Below are 24,089 nucleotides of genomic sequence, written 5' to 3' on the forward strand. Positions count from 1 at the left end.
CAGCCTTAGAACTGCTGACTCTGTCAGTAAGATTGTGTCTGTGTGTTAGTTTATTTCATATCCAAGAAAAGCAATACATCCAAAGAAAAACAACCCTAACATACAGGACCAACAACGTGGCTTTTTATTGTCTTTTTTTTTTGTACTTTTACAAAAGCTCAGTGTTTCATTGTTTTATTTGTATATGTAACTTATATGTAGATATATACAACATGCCCTAAATATGTGTATATATTTAGGGCATGTTGTTATCATTTACGTGTATATAATACATATGGGACATGTTAATATATATACATACTTTTATTAAGATGTTTGAACTTTCCCTATTTTCACTCTCAAATAAATCATAAGACTACTGAAACTTAGTGACTGTTTTGGTGTTTTGGTAGCAGCGATTTTAGCTAATCTTGAGCGTAACTCAAAAACAATGGCCAGTTTCAATTTAGGCGTTAGGGTTGGAACAGCCAACAAGAACAATAGAGCCTGGACTGATGAATCTCAGTTTCTTCTGGGGTGCACGGTAGGGTCCGTATTTGGCACCAACAGCATGAATCCATTGACTCAACCTGGCTGTCAACATGGACCCAGCCTCACTGAGTCAACAGTCCAGGCTGGTGGAGGTGGTGTAATGGTGTTTGGAATGTTTTCTTTGCACACTCTGGGCACGTTAAGGGATATGAAAGGATACATATGTTCAACAGTAATACTCAAATAGGCTGTAGCATTCAAGCAATGATTGCTATTAACATGCTCAGAGTGTGCCAGGAAAACATTGCCTTTACCGTTACACCACCTCCAGCAGCCTGGATTGTTGACACAAGGCGAGTTGAGTCCATGAATTCATGCTGTTGGTGCCAAATACGGACCGTACCAGGCAGCTCGCCAAATACTGAGATTAATCAGACCAGGCTCTGTGTTCCAGTCTTCAACTGTCCAGTTTTGGTGAATCTATGCCCACTACAACCACAGTTTCTGTCCTTGGCTAAATAAATTGGAAGCTGAGATGATTTTCTGTTGTTGTGTGGGGCAGAATACACTACAGTTGTAGTTGTAGATGTGTTGTGCATTCTGAGATGCTTTTCTGCTCACAACAGTTGTACAAAATGGTTATCTGGGTTACCACGGCTTTTCTATCGGCTTAAACCGGTCTGGCCATTCTCCATTGACTTCTCTTTTTTTCCAAAAAATGGATGATTTTTCGTTATTGCACCATTTTTAGTAGAATAAAGCAGGCATAGAAATATTTAAACCATTTAGCATACCATAAAGCATTCATTTGTATCAGTCATATTTTCTTTTTAGTATTACATTTTTTTTAAAAGTTCCACAAAAAAAAAAAGAAAGAAAATTTACTCAAACCAGTCCATCTAGCACCAACAGTCATGCCGTGATTCTGATGGTTGATGTGAACAATACCTGAAGCCGCTGTGTGTGTGTGTGTGTGTGTGTGTGTGTGTGTGTGTGTGTGTGTGTGTGTGTGTGTGTCTCTATATATATATATATATATATATATATATATATATATATATATATATATATATATATATATATATATATATATATATATGCGTCGATCAGTCGTACACTAATTGTCATTTTAGCAGCTACATTTACCATTTTAGATGCACTTTGTAGTTCTACAATTACAGACTGTAGTCCATCTGTTTCTCTGATACTTTGTTACCCCCTTTTACCCTGTTCTTCAGTGGTCAGTACCTCCACAGAGCAGATGTCATTCGGTTGGTGGGTCATTCTCATCACTGTAGTGACAGTGACATGGTTGTGATGTGTTAGTGTGTGTTGTGCTGGTCTGAGTGGATCAGACACAGCAGTGCTGCTGGAGTTTTTAAACACCTCAGTGTCACTGCTGGACTGAGAATAGTCCTCCAGCCAGTGTCCTGTGAGCACTGATGGAAGAACTAAAGGATGACCAGCAATAACTGTGCAGAAACAGATGAGCCATCATCTCTGACTTTACATCTACAACTTGGACCAACAAAGGAGTGTCCAATAAAGTAGTGGACAGTGAGCGGACAGAGTGTTTTAAAAAGTCCAGCAAAACCTGGAGCTAGTAAAATGGACACTGAATGTAGAAACAAGGAGGTGGTTTTAATGTTATGGCTGATCAGTGTGTGATATTTACACACACACGCACACACACACATATATATATATATATATATATATATATATATATATATATATATATATATATATATAATATGAGAGAGAGAGTATTGTATTAGTTTAATGGCCTTTTCCTGTTTTTCTGTGTGACTGATTAATAGTGGTTCGTGTTTGATTTGTTTTGGTGTCTGATTGTGGCATGGATGAGGAATGTTCACGGAAAGCTGTTGTTTTTAGTTCTCTTGGCTTTGTAGAAGTGGAACCATCACCCAGATTTTCATCTTTCAACAGTTCTAAGAAGTGGGTTTTCTGCTTTCTAAGCATGGCTGCTTTTCAGAGAGCTAATGTTAATATCAGATTGAAGTAAATCAATATTAGGAACAGCTTTTTTTTGTCATTAGTGGGTTTCATCCAAGAAGTTGAATGCCATTGCAAAGAAATACACTTTAATGAAATTACATCTGTGTGGCATTTTTATGAGAACAGACGAATGTTTTTTATTGTTACAGTTCCGTGAAACTTTTATTTTGCCCAGAAAATGACAGGAAAGTCCAGCAGCATGTGTCACAATGATAACCAATGTTCCTGTTGTTCATACATGTGTTCACACTTGTTAGTATGAATATAAATCTCTGACATCAGTTATTTCATTACAATTGTTAAGGAAATGATCCTGTTAAAAATTGAACACTGTATGGTTTAAAAATTAAAAATGCACTTACAAGAAATGTTAATGGCTTACACAGTAGTGCTATATATATATATATATATATAATGTGTTTGTGTGTATGTATGTATAGAGAGAGTGTGTGTGTGTGTGTGTGTGTGTGTGTGTGTACACACAGTGTATAAATGTATAATTTTCTCCCTCCCTCTCTTTCTCTCTCACTCCTCCTGCTGTAGATCTGATAAAGGAGGTGTTGAGTCTGGATGAGGAGATCCAGAAGCTGGCCGCTGAGCTCTATCAGCAGAAAAGCGTCCTCATCATGGGCCGAGGCTACCACTATGCCACCTGCCTAGAGGGTGCACTGGTTAGACCACTATTCAACATTCCTGATCAATCTCTCCCTGTCTGTCTGTTCCCTCCCTCTTATTTTCACCCCTCCATTATTGCTGTGTTCTCTCTTTAAACCCAGTGTATTAATTGACATAGTAATAAGCAAAATATAAACAAAATCATCACATGTATCTATATTTTGGGAAGCATCTCTCCCAAACCCTAATTTCTAACTTGACACTTGTGAAATAATGCTTAACTTTTTTTGAAAGAAACTTTAACTTCAAAGAAAAACAAGCTGCCTCACATTTTCATGTCCCTACAGAAACACAAGGGGTTTTAGTCCATATGTGGATTCCTATTTTAGCCACATGCATTTTAGAGCATGAAGTGACACTGCGTTGCTGTGTTGAACCCTTCCCATATTTTTATGCTGTGTGTGTGTGTAAAGCTGTTCAAAGCTGTGTTTTTGAGTTCTGCTCAAAATTAGCAAATTTTTTTCAATACCGAAAAAAAGTTAGTACTAAAGCCTATGATAAAGTTTCAGTAACAATATAACTACTTTGTTATTGACAAAATAGATTTGTTCATTTATCTGACAAAAATGAAATTAAGGTAAGGGGTCACTCAAAACAAAATAATTTACTCCAAAATCCAGATGTTTTGAACTGTAAAAACATTCTAATTATACTGTGATATACATTTTCAGACATACTGCCAATCACCACTCTTATTTTGCAGAAAGAAAACATGTCCTTTACATTTTTGCCTGTTTTGTCATGTTTGACATGAAAACCAAAATAGAAAAATAAATATAAAATATATACAGTAAATAAAAATGCAAATAATTATGCAAAAAGGTAATTGGGTTACATATTGTTAAGTATAGAAGTATAGAGTTGTTGCTATTAGTCAAATATATAGCAATAACAACTCTGTACTTCTACACTTTTAACAATATGTAATCTAAAGTAACAATAACAGCAGTTTTAATAGATCAGTTTCACCAGCCTCGTGTTGCATATTTATATACTAATTTAGAGCCTGTAGATATAGCTTGTGTAACAGTAAATAAATCCATGTGAATTCACTTGCTGTTCCACTGTATGACAAACAGGCTCAAATTGGTTGGGAGGAGAAACAAAGTCAGCCAAGAAATCATCCCCTTGTGCTTGCTCTCATTAGACAGCTCGTTCCACAAAAATGCACCGGCCGGCCCAAAAACAACTCGTGACTGTGCTCTCGCATGATGCCGCTCTGCAGCTCAAGCTGCACAACATCCCAGTTCAAACCTGTCAGACCTTCTGATTATTCACATTTTAGTCCTAATCATGGGTCAGATTTAAAGAGATGGTTCAGCCACAAAGCAGATGCACATCACTTCCCCTTTACCCTAAATATAGTTGATCAGCCAAGGCATATGTGGTGTCTGAAGTTTGCATCTTTAGTTTTGTGCTTCAGCTTGGAGGCTAATGTTACTAACAAGTTATAGAAACTTACAAACATCATGCAAACTGCATGTCTTAATCATCACACGCTCACTTTTACGATTACTTGTGGGGGCAGTCGTGGGCTGGAGGTTAGGGATCCAGCCTCGTGACCAGAAGGTCGCCGGTTCGATCCCCAGAGCCGACAGCACATGACTGAGGTGTCCTTGAGCAAGACACCTAAACCCCAACTGCTCCCCAGGCGCTGCGGATTGGGCTCCAGTGCAAAACTAAAGAAGCCAACTTCAGACAGCAAATATCTTGACTTTATCCTCTACTTGGGGGTAAGGTGAAAATAATTTTTTTTTTTTTATAACCAAGCTATCACTTTAACATATTTGTAGTCTTTTTTTAAGCATATATGTTAGCTGGGTTTGTTGCTGTAGGTTTGAGTCTGTCTAAAAGTCTTATATATAGGAAATCATCCATTGGCAATTGAGGACTGATGCCAGTATTCAATATTAATGAACATATTTGCAGATGCCAATAAATTTATACAGTCTTTATTTGTAAAAATGTATAAATTTGGACTGAATCTGCCTAAATTAGCATTATGGAGAATTTGCATTGCATTTCTATAGGGTTACAAATTCAGTACAGTGAATAAAGGATAAAAGCTACATTTAGCACAGTAACCCAGCACCACCTACATTTAGCACAGTAACCCAGCACCACCTACATTTAGCACAGTAATCCAGCACCACCTACATTTAGCACAGTAACCCAGCACCAACTACATTTTCTGCAGTACAGTAAATACATCAAATCATTAATTATGGTTAGATGAATCAGTCAAATCATAACATCTGTAAAATGCCACTAATGTCTAATTTGTTACTGTTGAACTCCTACTTTGAGCAGTACTATTAACGCCTGTTGTGTGTGTTATTGTAGAAAATAAAGGAGATCACGTACATGCATTCAGAGGGAATCCTGGCTGGAGAACTGAAGCATGGTCCTCTGGCTCTGATAGACAAGCTAATGCCTGTCATTATGATCATCATGAGAGACCACACCTACATCAAGTGCCAAAATGCTCTGCAGCAGGTGGTGGCGAGACAGGTAACCAATACACGCAAGCACACCTGTCAACATAACATACAGTAGTTCTGGAATGTACTGCTACAGGCAGAGGCGGGACGGCCACACATACAAGTAAAGACCACCATATTATAGAGTATGCTTACTCTGCACTGTAAAATTAATTTGTATATACTCCTGTAATGTTCCCAAAGTGTATGTTTGGCTGACTGGCCGGCTAGCCATATCAGTGCATCATTAATAACTGCAGTCTTTTACTGACCTGTTGCGGCTCCACAGCAGAATTAGATTTATAAGTAAACATAAAATGATCCTTTTTTGCAGTAAAATAAAGCTCTGCTGATCGTTCAACAGAGTGTTAACAATAAATGGTCATAAACGCTGGAGTTAATGTAGCCTACAACTGCTAATTTCACCCTTTAACCCTGATGATTGGCGAGCAGACTGCTGGTCAGCAAAGCAACGCAGACAACAAGCTCGTCTAGCTAGTAGCTAACAAAATGGCAAAGAGAGATTTAAGATGAACATCGATAATTTGGTGACTAATGGACTTATTTGCACTTCTAAGCACTCCTGCTTTATACTTTTAATCTGTAAAGAGAAACTGTTCAACACTAAAAAGTCACAAGGCTGAAGTCAGCTTTTTCGTTCACCAGCTCAAAGTTTCACATCTCACCTTAAGTGGTGCAGCAGTTACATTCTGACACCTCAAGCACCATTTAGGGTGGAATGGGAAAATTTGAATAGGAAGCTGGCAAATGAGAAGCAACTTCAGCCTCACAAATAGTCGAACGTTGAGAGAAACTTCTGCTTTTGTGGAAAAGTTTCCTGCTGGAGATGTGAGAAGAGCAGCTATAGCCGAGCTAAAGCTTAAAGCAGAGCAAAGTAAGTCTGCGTTACTGCGTACTGCAGTAATACTGATGTGGAGGTGGTGTGTTAGTGTGTGTTGTGCTGGTCTGAGTGGATCAGACACAGCAGTGCTGCTGGAGTTTTTAAACACCTCAGTGTCACTGCTGGACTGAGAATAGTCCACCAACCAAAAATATCCAGCCAACAGTGTCCTGTGGGCAGCGTCCTGTGACCACTGATGAAGGACTAGAGGATGACCAACACAAACTGTGCAGCAGCAGATGAGCTGTCGTCTCTGACTTTACATCTACAAGATGGACTGGCAAGGTAGGAGTGTGTAATAGAGTGGACAGTGAGTGGACACAGTGTTAAAAAAAACTCCAGCAGCACTGCTGTGTCTGATCCACTCATACCAGCACAACACACATTAACACACCATCACTGAGATTCATCACCCAAATAGTACCTGCTCTGTGAGTATGCAGAGAGACAGATGGACTACAGTCTGTAACTGTAGAATTACAAAGTGCACGTATACAGTAAGTGGAGCTGATAAAATGGTCAATGAGCATAGAAACTAGGACATAATGTTTTGTCATAATGTTATGCCTGATCAGTGTAGTTAATTAATTGTTGAAGTTGATTGAGTACAGTCTTCTCTATTGCAGACACATTTTTAACTGACCATAGACTAGAATAATTGTACAATAGGAATGGTAAATAAATAATGTGACACATGAAAGAGAATGATTGAGTGAAAGAGCATATGCATAATATCGGTGCTTATTTAAATGATCTAATATCAAATATTGGCCCAATTCATTATCAAAAATGTCAGCCATTTCTTTCTAATGCCATCTAGCTCAGCTTCTTCCACTGCTAATCCCCCTGCATGTGATTTGCGTGTGTTCACTCTGCAGGGTCGTCCTATAGTGATCTGTGATAAGGATGACTATGAGACCATCAAAAACTCCAGCCGCACTATTAAAGTGCCTCACTGTGTGGACTGCCTGCAGGGCATCCTCAGCGTCATCCCACTGCAGCTGCTGTCCTTCCACCTGGCCGTGCTGCGCGGATACGACGTGAGAGAACGCACACACCTGCTTCACCTCAGTGTCTCTCTCTCTCTCTCTCTCTCTCTTTGTCTTTCTCTCTCTCTCTCTCGCTCTCTCTCTTGTTCTCTCTCTCGCTCTCTCTCAATCTCACTCACTCTCTCTGTTTAAGGTTGTGTTCACATTACAGAGTAAATTTGATATTGCTGAATTTTACAGAAATATGGTGTTTTAAAAAAATAATTGTGCTTATTAACTACTATTCAAAGTTTGGAATCACTTGTCATAATAATAATAATAATAGATTTAGCGATGTTTTATTCATAACTTAAACAGTATAGATTGAAATGCTAGACACCAGAATTTCTAGATGTTTTATTTCAGCATTTTTGAAGAACATTAAAAACGTGTCAAGACATCAAGAATGTATTGAATGATAAATGATTAACTGGACTTTTATAATTTATGTATAGTAAGTTATCTGCCTGGCATTTGATCACCACTATTCAAATACGAGGCATTCTGATTGTCATTTTATTTTATAAAACGGATATTTACGGTCCTAAAATCTGATTGGCTGAGCTGTGTTTGAAGCCACGATGAAATCCACGATGTACGTATGCCTATGACCGCCTCACAGTGACTAAACTCTGTATTACTGCGCCACGTAACAAAAAATCCTTGTGCTGGAATAATCTTAAACTCTGCTCACAGGATCCACGAGTGTACTCATAATGTAAGAACCTGTTTTTTCTTTAAACTGAGCGGCTGGGCACCTTATTTTCTTAACTAGAACTAGCCTGGTCAGCTAGCTAACAGGCTAAAAGATTGCTAACAGCCTCCATCTTTAATATCATAGGCTTGAATTAAAGTACTTATGATATGCTTCACTGTAAAAGGGCAGTATAAAAGTATAAAAGTCTTTCTTGAATGATTTACACACTTCAAATGCCCATGTTTCAGTCAGAAGTAGCGTCAAACCCAGGCTGAATCCCTGAGTCTCTACAGCCATACAGTACATCATTTGTTGAGTATGGTTGTTGCTGAATCCCAAATGACTGTTTCTTAGCTATATTATTCACTGTTGTGTTGCAGGAACAAGTATTTAATTTCTACGTAGTGCACCATGTAGGGAGCAGGAGCCATTTAAGATTCAAGAAGAGGGTACCACTGGATTGGTGCTAAATAAGACTCTGTGGTAATTTGGGGACCAAAAAGTCAGATCACATGTTCATTGTTATACGACAAAAAGTTACAAACATCATGAAATGATCGCAATATACAGCGATGGGCGACTGAACGTTCTCCTCATTCAGTCCATGATTGCATGGCAACGATACCATACGTTAAAGGGACTACATTTCTTGGTGAAATACTATTATAAATAATGAACAGTTTTTTCAAGAAGGTGTGTACGTTATCATAGGTTATGTTGGGCGCATTTTTTTAAAGCACTTAGCCACTTAGGGTTTTGGGCAGTCCGCTTCCCTGTGATAAAATCGTAGCTTGTTGCTTCAATAACTTCATTCTCAGTGTTCTACAGCTTTCCCGGTTATCATGGAATCAACAGCTCTGTTCATCATAATTCCTTTCAAAGCTAAATGAGTTACAGTCGTGGAGTAGTAGCGCCATAATGGGATCAGGAAAACTGGTTTTATTTGGTTGTAGACAATGATTCCAAACTTTTGAACAGTAATGTGGATTCACTGTAGATCACCCACAGAACTGGGTTTAACAAGGTAAACCGTGCACATCCAGGTCGTATCAGGGCACAGATGTGTCCGCATCAGTGACAGATAAGGATCACTAAAAAAAAAAACAAATGAAGATCCCGTTAAACCTCATTAAAGGCGTATCAGTGCGCTGTATCTTTACTGTTTCAGTTTCTCATCCTTTCCCTCCCCCCGTGCAGGTGGACTGCCCAAGAAACTTGGCCAAATCTGTCACAGTGGAGTAGAACCTTCGAGCTTCATCATCCCAAGAACGTGACCTACAACAGACACAGACACACAACTAAATACTAAAACATAATGAAAACAATCAACACACTTCCTTTTCTACAGGTTTCATCAAAGTCTTTTTACTTCATCTCTTTCTTTCATATTATGAGCCTCAACTGAACCTGTCTGTCTGTATGTGATGAGGAGTGGCGCTACTGATTGTACTGTCCTGTTTGTTTTTGGTGGTAAGTTATGGGGTGGCCATTTTTTTTACTGTGGGCTAACTGGATATTTAATAGTTTGTGCTCCTCAACTTTTCCTAAACCTCATCACTTTGTTTAGTTTAGCTAGTCTGGTCCCCAAATGCCAAACTTCAAAGATCCTTGTCATAGATTTGTCATAGATAGGTTTTATTAGCATAAATAGTGATAATGTTGAGTAAGGCTTCAGTTCACTACTTTGGCTGAAAGCCCTGATCAGAATTTTGTGATTGAGCTGTGATAGTTTTACTGATAATGTGACACTTTAGGAGGGGAAAAGTTAAACCCCTTTAAAAAACAATCAGGGTCTTAGTTTGCATTGCTTGTGTTCATTCAATCAGAACTTTTACTTACTGCATATCCTCTGCTGATGTTCGGATTTCCAGAGATTAGTATTGTAGGTGGCAGAGCTGCACAGCACATCATTTGTAAAACATTATTGTGATACTAGCATTTTGCAGAGGGCTTTAACCAATCACAGCCCTAGATGTTTTAATAAATGCAAAATATATTGGTAAAAAAAAGCAGTGTAAACTTTAGCCAGATTATATTATTGATGCACCAATATGCATTTTAATGTGTTGTGATGCACATCATGATCGCGATATAACAATAAAATCGCAAAACTGGTATTTAACCTATATCATTTGCATATAGTCATATGCAAAAGTTTGGACGCCCCTGGTCAAGTGAGCACATCTACAGAGAACACACTTCTGCACATTTTAATGCACAGTTACTGTTTAGTTGCTATATAATCCATAAAATATGGCCTGTGTAAAAGTCACATATTTTTGATGTTTTATTTATTCCGATATGTTAAACACAAAAATACATATTAACTGCGCACTAAAATTTGCTGAAAAAGCCATATTTCAGTTCTCTCTAGAGGATGTTTTGACACATTTTCACTTCAGTTCACTTCATATTTTCACGTTACCAAAACGCACAGCTGGGGGTGTTTAGAGTTTTGCATGCGACAGTAGTAGCTAGAAATGCTGTTACAGTCATTGGGATGGATTATCTCAGTACATCTTGTCTAGTGGTTTATCTTAATGCATTCCAAGACAGAAGTCTAGTTTTCTGGTTAGTTATCTGTCCGTACGTTTTTGCTATTGATGAAGAAGTTGTGTCTTCCGCAGCTCTTAATGAGAGTCTGTTAGGTGGCAGAGGTCGGAAGACTTTATGGTCAGTGACTTTGAATGGAGTCAGAACAAGTCAATGTCTTCTGTTCATAATGAAGATCATAATGAATGCATCATTCTTTTGACGGTGATGCCCAGTCTAACGTAGATTAGATGTTGCAAATATGATGCACTTTTGCCAAATTGGAGATGTGGTCACACTGGCATGCTGGTGATAATGTGATGATGACTTGAAAGAGAAGTCAAGCACTGCTCAGTTAAGAGTGGTGTTCCTAGTTACTGAAAGCAGGGAATCCAGATCTTACTCTTTTACCGTGTTGCAGTGTGTAGTGGTTTTCTTTGGTGCCTAATCACTTCATTTGGAAGAACTTTATAGCTGAACAGTGAAATCAAGTTCATTGTCATGACCACACGGATATTCTGCTACCTGTAGTTACTTGAATAGTTTCCCCAGCATAGTTACTTGTCATTGTTACAGTCTTTACCGATCTTGAGATTAAATGCAATTTGGGGTGAATTATGAAGCTGAATTAATTGATTTGCCAACTTTAAGATGAAGCCATTCATTTCAGCACTGCAGTACCTTAAAGGAAAAGTCCAGTGTTTTTTCAACCTGATCTCTGTGTACAGCACCTGTAGCGTTTGGTCAGTTACCACGAACAATAAGTTTGACTTGTTTGATATTCCTGAAGACCCTTTAAACTTATAAGAGGAGTCAATGGACTAATGCTGAATTCCATTAATTCACCCAAAACCTTCAAAGATGTTTGTAAATAAAGCTGTAAAATTAAATCTGTCAAAGGTGGTCGAGTGTTTTAGCCATTTGCGCAGGAACCTTCCATAATTTTGGAAGTAGAAGGATATAGTTCAAAGGAAATTTACAAGTATAGCAAGAATTTTGGCCGTAGGACGTTGGCATTGCTGCTACTGACTGCTGATTGGTTGGCAAAGCTGATCAGCTCATTGACTGAAACGGTTCAATACTTAATTACGCCGTGAATGTACATAAGACACTGCTAGAGGGTCCTATAACTGGCTCAGAAATATGACATTTGATTACTGTATGCTCTTCAAAGAAGTTCAAAAGATGAATTTTTCGGTGTAAAAATTAAGCGTTTTACAAACTTCCTCTGCACAAAAGCTCATCAGGAACACATTCAATTTGGACTCTCTCAGGAGCGCCCTCTAGTGTCAGACAGCCTTGGGAGAGTACTGAGTAGTAAATCTCCTCACTTCACGTTCTCTGCTCCTGCCTAATCACATATGGATAAAAACATGTGGAAGCTGAAAGTAACCGGAACTACTTACACCATTGATCCAGGGTTTGAGTGTTTGGTAAAACTTCATAAGCACAGCTTTAAGACCTGAGTGTGGAAGTACAGGGGAATATGGTGGAATTACTGTTTGTGGTATACATGACGCAATACAGGTCCAGAAGGTAAAGATTAGTTCCTTACCAACGTTTGTTCACAGATACAGAAATTGAGCTTTATAGTCCACCCCTTGGGTAGTGTTTGCAGATTGTTTTTGTTTGTTTTTTTTGTGTGTTTTTTTCATTGACGATGTTATGAAGAATCTCAAGTTTACAGTGTGGTTGCCAACAGAAGTAGGAACAACCAAAAACATGAAGTATGTTTTTTTTTTTTGTTTGTTTGTTTTTTTGGTTTTGAAATACACAGAGCCACCCCATACCATACCACCTACCTCCTGTTTGATTACCATGGGACCATTTGCTTTATATTTGTGCTTGTTTTTCTATTGTGTTCTAATGTTACTGGGTACAGAAGGGTTATTGTATTTTTTACTGTAATCAAATTTGTTTATAATCTCAATATTCGACTGTCACACCTGCCTCTGTTTCATTATCGCCCCTTTTGTGTTGTTCAGTCTTGATTATATAGAAAAGTACATCTTACTTGAATATTTTGTTTAGAAGGATCAGACAGGTTGAAGCCAAAAGCATCTACTCATATGTAACCAAAGGTGTGCTTCCCTTGGGGTTGCTTAAAAGTGGTAGATTTGGGGAGGTCAAGGGGGCAATAATTTTTTGGACTTTTTATTTGCTGTGTTTCATGAGGGAGTTGAATATATCCTCTCAGGCACTTCAGAAGACTCTCAACATCCTGGCCTTTTCTCTGTGGAATATCATGGCGAATTGGCTGAGGTGCTGTTGCTGATTTTGTTAAGCCTTTCAGGTCAATCAGAGTACAGGATGAAAAAAAAGGACATTTACTATTAATATATTACCATATTCATAGCCTCATTTCGAGCATCTGCTTCTTCACTTTAATATTAAGCCTTGCAATCAGGTTCTGGACACACACTGGGGTCACAAAGCTTTCCCACTGCTAGTTCCATTATACATTTTTAGGTATGAAAGGAAGTGAAAACTCTATGGGCCTTACAGCAGAGTGAATAACACTTGTTAATAAACGCTGCTTAGTTTCTTGTAAGGAGGTTTGCAGCCATATTCCCTAATTAAGGTGATGGCACTGTCTCAATCCGCTGTGTTTTGGGATGCGGTTGTGGGATTTTATTTACAACCAGAGTAGCTGCAATAAAATTCTGAATATGACTCCCATCGTTCCCTGTCCTTTGTGTGCCGTATAAAAGTTCAGCATAAAGTACCGATAAAGCAGTGCTTATATGAAGCATGTAGTGGTTAAAATCTTGCCCTAAGACATTTTTTTTATTTTTTCCCCTCATAACACTGTTATGCTTGCAGAATTAAACGACAAATGACCTCAGAGTGGTTTGAAATCGTTGAGTGTAGAAAAAAGCCTCAGATTTCTCTACAGCGGTAGTGATAGAAACCAGGGGTTGCAATGTCTACAACCAAATATAGCCATGATATTTACTATCCAGCAAACGTACACGTTTAGTATGTAACGCTGATAACGATAAAACCCGAATGTATGTGTTTTCTTTGGCCTTGTGTCCTACGTGCACGTCTCCGCAATGAAAAATAGCATTTTGGCACAGAACGGTGTTTTAGACATGAACCAAGATATTCATGATCGCTCTCTGTGATGTAGCCTTTACAAGCTTCAGTTGTCTTTAGATCTCTCTGGTTCCTATCACCACCACTGTGAGCTATTCTGACCCGTTAAGTTTCTCTGGAACAGAGCATTTCACACCAAACCACTCTGAATGTTTACACCTTAACCGTTGAATTAAGGAGACATTTTTAAAATGACACAGAATTCCCTTGACCAGGGTATATTTTGGTTAGTCCATCTGAATTTACATGACCAAATCGTAAGGCACATTATTCAGTAACTGTATCAAATAAATATACATTTTTATTTATTTATTTATTCCTTTGTAAAAGCTCCCCTCAAATGAACAGAAAATGTGTTTTATGATCTACACATACTGCTATATGCTTACAATTTACCGCCCAAAGCCAAAAATCTTAGACTAAAATTGTAATAGTTTATAGCCCTGATTTGTGGAAAAATGGGTCAAATATCAGTAGACAAAAAAAAAAAAACTGTGAGTTCAGCTTCTTTTATTATAAGGGTTTAAAATGACCATCTGTTTGATAGACAGTTACATCTCTCATGTGACTCCCATGTTTTGAATATAGCTTATAAAATATAAAAGTTATGAAGTAAAGAATATGACAAAGTGCATTTTGGAACCACCGGTGGTCTCCAAGAGTTGAAGAGGTTTTCACCTCGTCACAAAAGTAGCCAATCAGCCGAGGCATGTCTGGTGTCTAATATTTGCTTTGTTATTTCTGCGTTTGGGCTTCAAGACCGATGTAGTAATGGAAGCCTGCAGTCATCTGTTACAATCGTAGCATGCATAAATAGCTCCAATGCAAAACTAGAGAAGGAAAAGTCTTGGGGGATAAAAGTCCATCTGATTGATGGAAAGCTCTCATTTGCCACCAGTCAGACCTTTTTCAATATGAATATGGAACATTTTTGACAGATTATAATAGTTTTTAAAAACAGGCTGAATCTCTGAATTTTGTGGGCCTGAGCTTTGAGCCTCTGTCGTTTCGTGTGCCATCTGGCAGTTCTTTGGGGTCTTGAAAGAGCCAAAGGGAGGAACAACAGGTTCCCTATTCCTCAAAATGTCATAAAGGGATCAGTGTGTCAGACAGGCATGCTCAATCCGTCTTGGGCAGAGGTCAGGGTGTCTGTACCTCCTCTGATTCTTGTGAGAGACACAGTAGATTGAGGCTTGACTGACTAGATACTAAAGGGAACAGAAAAAAACATTTTATTCAAAGTTTGTCAAAAGGTCAAGTCCTTTAAATGTACTCAAGATACATGATATGGCCAAAAGTTTGTGGACAAACCTCCTAATTATTGCGTTCAGATGTTTTAGCTGCACACACAGCACTAACAGATGTATAAAGTCAAGCGCTTTTGCCATGTAATTCCAGTAGACACACACCGGCAGTAGAATGAGTCGTACTGAAGAGCTCAGTGACATTAACATGGCACTGACCTAGGATGCCACCTTTACCACAAGTCAGTTTGTGTAATTTCTTTGCTCCGGTCGACTGTAGCAACCTGGACTAACTTTAAATGTATGTTATATGTAAGTCCAAGAAATCCATACAGATGTGATGGTCAGGTGTCCATGTACTTTTGGCCATATAGTGACATCATAGATTTCAGTAACTTTAAAGTGGGGAACTTCATATTTTATTCTTACCTGGCGATTTTCCAACCTCTATACAGAGATATATGACCCTTATTAGTCGTACAATGGGAAAATTTCACCTCCGCATTTTGACCCATCTGTGCAGTAAAACACCACATACACACTAGTGAAGGCACACTTCAGGGGGCAGTGAGCACACTTGCCCAGAGTGGTGGGCAGCCCTATCCATGGCGCCCGGAGAGCAGTGGGGGTTAGGTACCTTGCTCAAGAGCACTTCAGTCATGTCCTGTCAGCTCAGGGGATCAAACCAGCAACCTTATGGTCACAAGGCTGTTTCCCTAACCTCCAGCCCATGTATACTGTGTCTGTTCTGATTGGCTGCCCTGTACTGTGTCTCATTCAGAAAGTAGTATGGGTATTGAATTCCTTCTTGAAAGTTCCTAGATACAAGTTTAATGCACAGGTGATGTGCATTCAAGTGGTTTTGGTTGGAATCAAAATGAAGAGCTACCTTCCTGCAGAGCCTAGTTCTCACCACAACTTGCTACACTTGCTTCAGCTAATCACCCTCTTCCCAAGTTCCTGACTGGCTGGATGAGCTCTATTGGGGTTAAATAAGTAAGGGTTGAGGCAGCTTACTGGATACAGGCTGGAACTAAACTCTGAAGGAAGGAAGCTCTCCAGGATCAGGGCTGGAGACCATGGCTTATGCTCACGTCCTGGTCCCCTACATGGAAAATTTCTCTATGAGAAAAATTAATTGAAAAGCATAGCCATCCAAAACGGTTCCAGAGCCAATATGCTGTGCCATACGTAGTTTTTCTGGATCCTCTGTATTACAAGGTCATTAAGCACTGGTGCTACATACAAGCTAACCCTGCCGCACACAGAACTGACATTGACAATATAAGACAACTTTGCCAAAATAACCCACACAAGCCAGCTAGCTTTGTCAAGTATTGTGGAGTAGTTTTAGCAGTAGTTGACTCCAATTTGAGCAGCTGGTGTAGTTATAAGAGTTTAGTATAGTGTCGAACTTACTTTTAAACAGCGACATTTGTATGTATAGCATGTATGTGGCATTATTTGTATGTAAGCCCCAGGGTATGCCCACCAGCTCATTCCTGAATGTATATCCGTTGTATAATTTTCATAATAATAAAAAGACAAGCAGGCCTTTTACCTGCTTACAGCCCTTTTTCTGTTTTTATAGCCAGCGTTTAAACTGATTGCTCAACCTCTGGAGCACTGCCTCTAATGCCTCAAGAGCAAAACTTACAGAAGAAAAACACCACAGCTGGACTGTGAATGAAGATCTACTTATTGCAAAATCTCCCTGTTGTTTTCATCTTTGGAGGCCTTCAACAGTAACCGTGTTGATTTGATGTCACATGTTTCATCTTTCAGGTTAGTACTTCATCATGAAGGACGGTGCTTCTTGCAGTCTGTTTTCACCAGCTGGTTATTTTCCCCCAAGGCTCAGTGTCTCTCTCCCTTGCCCATAGTGGATAAAGCCTGAATGTTACAAACTTTGGAGAACATTGGCAGTGCTTACTGCCTTCCAAGAATAGGAATGGTTTAAATTAGCCTATTAGGATTGTTATTTTTCTGGGGCAGCTTTTGCTCTGATTGCCCTTTAAAGGGGGATTAGTTGCTCTGTGTAGACAGAGTGGCTCTTTTAGGTATTCATTTTGATAGCACACTATCAGGCTTGGAAAATCTTGTCATCCAAGACATCTTTGACCTTTCTGTTGGTTGCTTACTGCTGGATCAGAATATTCATTTCTCAGAGAGGTTTAAAGGATTAATATTGCACCTCAAGCATTTGGCCTATTTAAAACTTGTCCAAGCGCAGGGGAGAAGCCGAACAGTGCAAACGGCATCACCACTGTAAAAAAATCTGTAAGGCTCTGACTTTGGTTCATACAGCATTGACTAAACGCAAATTGTTGATATATATATATATTTTTTTTTTTTCCTGCCATCCTTAAATGGCAAAGTCTATCAGGAGGTCCAGTCACTAAGGTATTGTCTCGAAGATCATTTCAATGTCATTATTTTTAATTTCCCTTTGGTAGTTTCAGTAATCAAATGCTAATCAGGGGACATTGTTGAAAGCTCAAATTTTGTACGCTGATTAGAGCTTGGAATATGTATCCGAACCCAACCACTCGCATTGTGTTTGGCCTTCATTTCCCAAGTAGGTGTCTGGTTCGGCTCAACTTCAGATTTTACCTTCAGGTTTTCATAGCCTGCTCAAAGGTGTTTTATGAGGAGTCTGGTCTCTTCCTATTTCCCCCATTATATCAAAAACATGACCGCAAATGCCAGAGGGCACCTGCAAGCGCAATGAGTGGCGGTGAACACAGCTAAACGGCTAAAAACGGAAAGTTAAAATAGTTTCCAATCACTTGCCGAGAACTTTCCTTTAATTCTAGAAAGCAGAAGGATGTATTTCATGAAATAAGGGAGAGCTCGTAACGGAACATGGCGTCGGTTTCCGTAACAACAGCCAAACCGCTAGCGCCCCCCCCCCACCAACCTGCGGAGACCAATCCGAAAAATACGGGTTTTCCGAGCGTCGTTGAGCCGATAAGCCGTTTATTTTTTGTCAGAGTTTATCGGTGTTTTTAAAGCGGTAATTCGGCCTTCTGGGGAGTTCAGGTCTCCCAGCTCAGAAACGCAGGAGTCTTGTGTGGATGACGGGGGTGCTAAGATGGCCGCCGAGCCACCAGGCTTTCCTGACTTGGCGCCGCGGCTCGCAGTCGTGGATTCAGGGTAAATAATTTAAGAGAAAGCCGTTTTAATGCAGCTAAAAGAACGTTTTGGTGTAACTCATTTGACCAGCAATGTATTTTTGCATGGTATTTTTACATAACTCCAGTTTTAGGCTTAAACAGGTGAAGCTCAGCACTGTGTGGAAAATGTATCCAGACGTTTGGGATGTTGTTTGAAAACATTCCTCAGTGAATAAATTAATCAAAGCAGAGTGTAAACTTCATTTTACACAGATATTTGTTTCAGTATAACATTATCTTATATCTATTATTCTGTCCACATGGTAACTTAACTGGCACCTCCGTCAAAACCAGGAGATTCTGTAAGGCACTTCTGTCCTGAGCTGGTGTTGCTCATGTGCATATCATTTGGATAGTACCTCAGGTTTTATAGTGTCTTAAGATTTTCTGTGTTTTTAATATTAATACAGCCTTTCTTCACATGTATTTTTCCTCTGATAAGGCCATTTAGGGTGTCCAAATATCCTACCTACAGTTTTAATGCTGTTAGCATTTTCTGATAAGGCCCTTAAGGCTTTCACAATATCCTACCTACAGGTTTATGCAGGGGAGCTTCCTATAAATATGTGTTATGGAAGGGCGTTTCCACAAAGTAAGACCATTTGTAAGAGCACCGGTCCGGGTCAGTTTCAGACAGATTGTTTTTTGGGCTCGGGTAAGTTGAAGACTCCAAATGTGATGTGATTAGGAGTTTGGTTGGACTTCACAGACTGTATTTGGGTTCAGACCAAAACATCTTGCCTGATTACCACGCTAATGCTAAAAGAACAGTTAGTACTTTGAAAGTTGACGTTAGAGAGTAGATGTGAGCGTCTACATCACTAGGAGGGCTGCTTGAACAGGTTACAGCTTCTACCAGTAGCCATGAGGCCAATCATCGTTGAAATGCCTTCTGGATTTCCACATGTAGGCCTACTCCGCCTCTTTGGCATTTAGAACTTACAGGCCTTTCCCCACTAAAAACAAGCACTTTGGAAAGCCAGTAAACAAAATCATTCTTTGTTGTTGTCCTGAAAAGCCCATTAAAGATTTTTTTTCAAGCATTATCCACCATTTGGTTAGCATATCATATGGCGGCTGAGCACTTTCTCAGCCCATAACATTTTGACAGCCATGCAAACAATGGGAGATTGACTGCTCTGCTGAATTAGTCAGTTAGACCTATTTTTCCACCACAGATGCCAAACAGTGACCGAAGTGCTGAAGACACATCCATACAGCACAGCCACTATCAACTGCCCTTGTGGAAACAGCTGATAGCTTAAAAAAAAAAAAAAAGACTTTTTAGCGAAGACTTTTCCCAGCTTGAATTCACATTTAAGTGTCTTGGCAGCGAAATGTGTTTTGATCTGTCAGCTTTTAATTGCTGTTGATGCGTAGGCTATTACAGCCATAGGTGGGTCAGCAGCTGGGGCGCAGGAGGTTGACTCTATTCCAACTTGAAGCATACTATTCAGAAAGAGAAAATCCAGCCAGCGACAGTTTTTTCTTCAATCTTTACAACACTGGTATTCACCACTCACCATGAACTTGGCTCATGCAGCACTGTGGTGAAAAAATGCATTTTGTGGCCAAGCCTAAGCTTACCAAAAGTCTCCAGAGAAATTCGAGTTCATGGGGTTCAGCAGCCATTGTTCTTCAACTCTCAAAGTTTGTGGCTTTTGCTTTGCTTTAATTCACCCTTCGGTTATTTAGAAGACGATTGCTGATTGCTGTGACACTTTGATGACAGGAACATTTATTTTCGTCATTGGCAAAAAAAAAGCTTTAATGAGACAGGCCTCCAAGTCAGTCCTTTAGAAATTGAGGCCAGTGAAGATGAGGTCTGGAAAATGTAGCTCGTTGTGTTACTACAGTAACTGTCAGAACAGAACTCATGAGTTGTAGGATGGTACCCAGAGGACATCATCACCATCAGCTGTAGTGACAAAAGTGCTAGCAAGATTAATGAGGTTCGGGCTACCTGAGACAGATCTTCTGCATTTTGCTAACAGCACTGAGCAGTTCCAGGCATGTATGTTGTAATGGTCTCTTGAGGTCTTTGCGGGGGGGAGGCGGAGTGGCTGTTTAAGCCTCACGGTTTTAGGGAATTAGCTCACTGCTATCACTTACAACTAGTATGTTGTAAAAATCTTTTTAAGCTGTTTGTTCTCAGTCCCGGAGAACCACAGCCCTGCGTGTTTTAGTGTTTCCCCTGTTCTATCTCAGAAAAGGGCTACGTTTAATTAGCTGGTTATTTGAGTCCGTTTTCTGAGCAGGGACAGTAACACTGTTCTGAAAGACTTGCGTCGAAGTACCAAGGTTACTGACAATGAATGTATGGCCACCATTCAGATGACCACTAGTTGGCGGCTCCTGGCGTCTATTCATCGTTAGCCAGTGTGGCTGTGGTGTTTCTTGTTTGTATAGTGAAGCTGTTTGGAAATGCATATCGCTGCTCTCAGTACAAAACCTCCATTTTTTGCAGTTTTTCAGGTTTTAGCGTATTTTGAAAATGCATGTTGCTCTTTACATTGTACGTACATGTCATGATGAACGGACCAGAATTACTTGGAAAAACATCTGGTTCCGTTGACTTATTAAAAATAACAGATATTTTTTTCCATCTTGTGTAATTTTGGAGATGTGAGGTTTTGTTCCAACAGCAGCCTCAAAACTATTTAGACTTAAAAATGTGTTAAGTTCTTTGTTTTAGGAAACAACATGTCACCTTAAATGTCATTTATTTCAAATAGATCATTTCAAGACATTTTCTTTTTGTGTTCTTTTTAAATAAAAAAAAAAAAAAAGTTTTTAATTGCAATTTTGTTTTGCAGGCTCACATCTACAATGACTTCTCTGTTAATGATCCCATCATTGAATGCAAGCTCACTTACCAGCAACTCCTTTGTAAGTAGACCAGCCCCAGACTTTGACATTCCCGCATCTTTATAGTAAATTTAGTGCAGTCTGGTTGGAGTTCTCCTAAAGGTGTTCTTAACACAAGGAGTCTACGATCAGTTTGATGATGTGCTAAAACTATTACCACAAACGTTACCATCCAAGGCCACTTAGCTTACCCTGTTGCTTTTTCTCTGAAGCCGTTTTGCTTGATTTAACTCCCAAGACCTGACACTGTGGTGCAAGCTTGTTCTAAATTGTACACTATATGTGGCTTTTTGTATAGGCATAATCCGTATATGCAGCACTGAGTGTTCAACCAGTGCACTCAAGCGTCTTCCTATTGTAAATCAGTAAATGAACGAATACACTGGCAGAAAATGAGCTTTTATTTTCACTGAGGGTTGTTAGTTCATCAGTTAAAAGTCACCAGACAACAGGCCTTTTTATGAATGGATGAATGGTTAAACTATATAAATACTTTCTGTTGCCAGTGTATGTAAAATAGCTATAATGGCAACACAGAATGTACACATACATACAGATTCATACATCTGTGATTCAGTTACGTCACATACAGCTCCTTTTGGCATGACTATCTCGAAGCCTGTTGACATTTCCCGTCTTTAGAAGCTGCTCTAATTCTTTCCGAGAGTGCTCATTCCAGATGTGCATATGACATAATTCAAAGAATGCCGTCTGTGCATTATTACCTTGCTTCCCGGCTCTCGTTGTCATTCCATCTCCTTCTCTCCTCAAATTTACTTTTTATATCAAGGCATCAGTGAGCATAAGGCAAACTCACTAACAGTTCCTTTTAAATCAGTTTACAATGCTGAGTGCTTTAGTTTCCCTGGAAAATAGGTATGCCTTTCACGTCACCAGCTTCCCAGCACTGCAGTTGTGATCACGTATGATTTCTTGTAATTTCTCAATAGCCACACTTGTGCAACAATCTCTATGTTAACAGGGTTGGGAAGAATGCTTTGGAAAAGTAGTTATGGCAAATCCTGAATACACTGTCCTAAATATATGTGGAAGGCCTAACATATTTCATTACAATACATAAAAAAGTAACTTGTTTAGAATTCATTTAGAGCACATATAGGCCTCTTTTCCCATGTTGGGTCAAATGGGCTGTACTGGGCTGTTCCGTACTGGTCCAGACTCGTGAGACCGGTTAACGTAACCCCCCCCATCTCTTGTACCGCCATCACAAATAAGTGGTTCACTGCTTATTCAATCTCTCACCTCAAAACCAGTCACTCAGCTACTCTCAGACTCATTATCCTCTAAACGGGTATCATTTGAGCATCAGTTACTGAAACCTGCATTGGGTTTCACCTGTAGCCGGCTAAATACAGTAGCATTAACGTCATCCAGCAGGTTTCAGGTCAAAGCACCACTTCAACACCAGTCATTCGAATTTGTGCTCTCAGGTCTGAGTCTTTATTCTTCAGATGGGTGTTTTTAATCATTCCTCCCCTAGAACTAAGCCCCGTGTTGCAGACATCAAATTCAAAATGAGTGAGTATTGGCAAAAAATAATAAAGTTTATCCATTTGAACATTAAATATCTTGATCTTAAGTATCATTGGCTGATGGCACACAGCTGGAAATCAGCTGGAAATATTTGGAAACCCTACAATTGGTCACACTTGACCTATGACCAAATCTAGACTACTCTTCCCATGGAAAAGCTCTGGGACATATTGTCTGGGTTACAAAGCATCCAAGAACCTTCTGTGATGTAGTTTTCACGCTGCGCTGAAAGGTCTGGTTGGTCTGGAACACCTGTTTGAACATGGATGGCAGATCTTGTTGAATGTTTTCTGTTACTGCAAACATTTATTCATTTGGTCAGTTGCTGTTCTGGGCATTTTGAAGCAACTGCCAACTCATGAACATTGATGTTGGGCAGAATGTTAGGTATCTCAGGTCTTTGAGTAATGGTCCTAACTAGACTGTGAATTTTTGCTGGTCCAGATTTGAACTTCGAGTTTGTGTTTTTTGGATTCCGTACTGGGTTTTTGTGCTGCACGGTTGGGGTTTGGGGATGAGGTGTGGTCGTCTATGAATACATGAGCTGTTGTCCCTTGCCAGCTGTTACCAGCCTTGGCTACAATGTTCAAAGTGTTTGTGAGGCTCTGCTTTGGTGCCAGATTATAACATGGTGCACTATAAAGCCAACAAATACCTTAAGCAACATTATACCATATAAGTTTGCTTAAAAAGAACTTGCATATGCCTCAGCACCGCTAGATACCCACTTTCTGCAGTGACCCAGTCGAAGCCAAGGGGAGAATGAATGACGTGGTGATTAGGAGTTCTGCTCAGGCGTAGACAAGACCGTGCAAAGGTTGGTTTTGGCCAAAAAGACTTCAGGTTGCTAACGGCACAACCCTGCACACTACATTTCGCATTCAAGCCTCGAGCCAGAAAAAGTGTAATGTGCTGGTCTTGTTGGCCCAAAACCAACCCGGAGCCTTAATTTACAGAAAATAATCACAGTTTTGCTCGCAATGTCATTTTTAGGTTAAAGTACACTACTAAAGTTTGTATAGTATGTCTAAATTTGTCTGTATTTAAATAAGGATGCACAGTACATGGTTTGCTAATCATTGTCGCAGTAGTAGCGTTGGCGATACTATATTATGTATCGCAATATGCAACAAAAAAAAATTAATGAATTAATCAGATGTTCTGTGAGCATATCCTGGCAGAATGTTCCAGATAGGTTTCTGTAAAGGAATCAAATGATTCACCAGCACAATGCAGACCAGTCTTCTTTTAGACTGTTACATCAAGGCATTTTCGAAGGATTGCAAAGTACAGATAAAGAATCTACTCTGCATTGCTTAGTTTATGTTGAGGAGCAGAATGGACT

The 24,089-nt window shown here is 39.5% G+C and overlaps 1 protein-coding gene and 1 long non-coding RNA gene across 2 annotated transcripts in view; both read left to right on the top strand.

Annotated features, from left to right (window-relative positions):
• The window catches only part of gfpt1 (glutamine--fructose-6-phosphate transaminase 1), a 49,284-nt gene extending 35,808 nt beyond the window's left edge, over positions 1-13,476 (top strand). The window contains exons 16-19 of the mRNA XM_017696329.2: positions 3,034-3,161; positions 5,509-5,676; positions 7,425-7,586; positions 9,469-13,476. Coding sequence (XP_017551818.2) covers positions 3,034-3,161; positions 5,509-5,676; positions 7,425-7,586; positions 9,469-9,513 — 503 coding nt within the window. The 3' untranslated portion in view covers positions 9,514-13,476. The remainder of the gene's footprint in view (positions 1-3,033; positions 3,162-5,508; positions 5,677-7,424; positions 7,587-9,468) is intronic.
• A 4,706-nt stretch (positions 13,477-18,182) lies between these two features.
• Positions 18,183-24,089, top strand: part of LOC108426672 — a 44,646-nt gene continuing 38,739 nt past the window's right edge. Inside the window, exons 1-2 of the long non-coding RNA XR_001857791.1 lie at positions 18,183-18,302; positions 21,139-21,211. This is a non-coding gene — a long non-coding RNA (uncharacterized LOC108426672). The remainder of the gene's footprint in view (positions 18,303-21,138; positions 21,212-24,089) is intronic.

Source organism: Pygocentrus nattereri, chromosome 29 (genome assembly GCF_015220715.1).
Source record: "Pygocentrus nattereri isolate fPygNat1 chromosome 29, fPygNat1.pri, whole genome shotgun sequence".
NCBI classification, from domain to species: domain Eukaryota; kingdom Metazoa; phylum Chordata; class Actinopteri; order Characiformes; family Serrasalmidae; genus Pygocentrus; species Pygocentrus nattereri.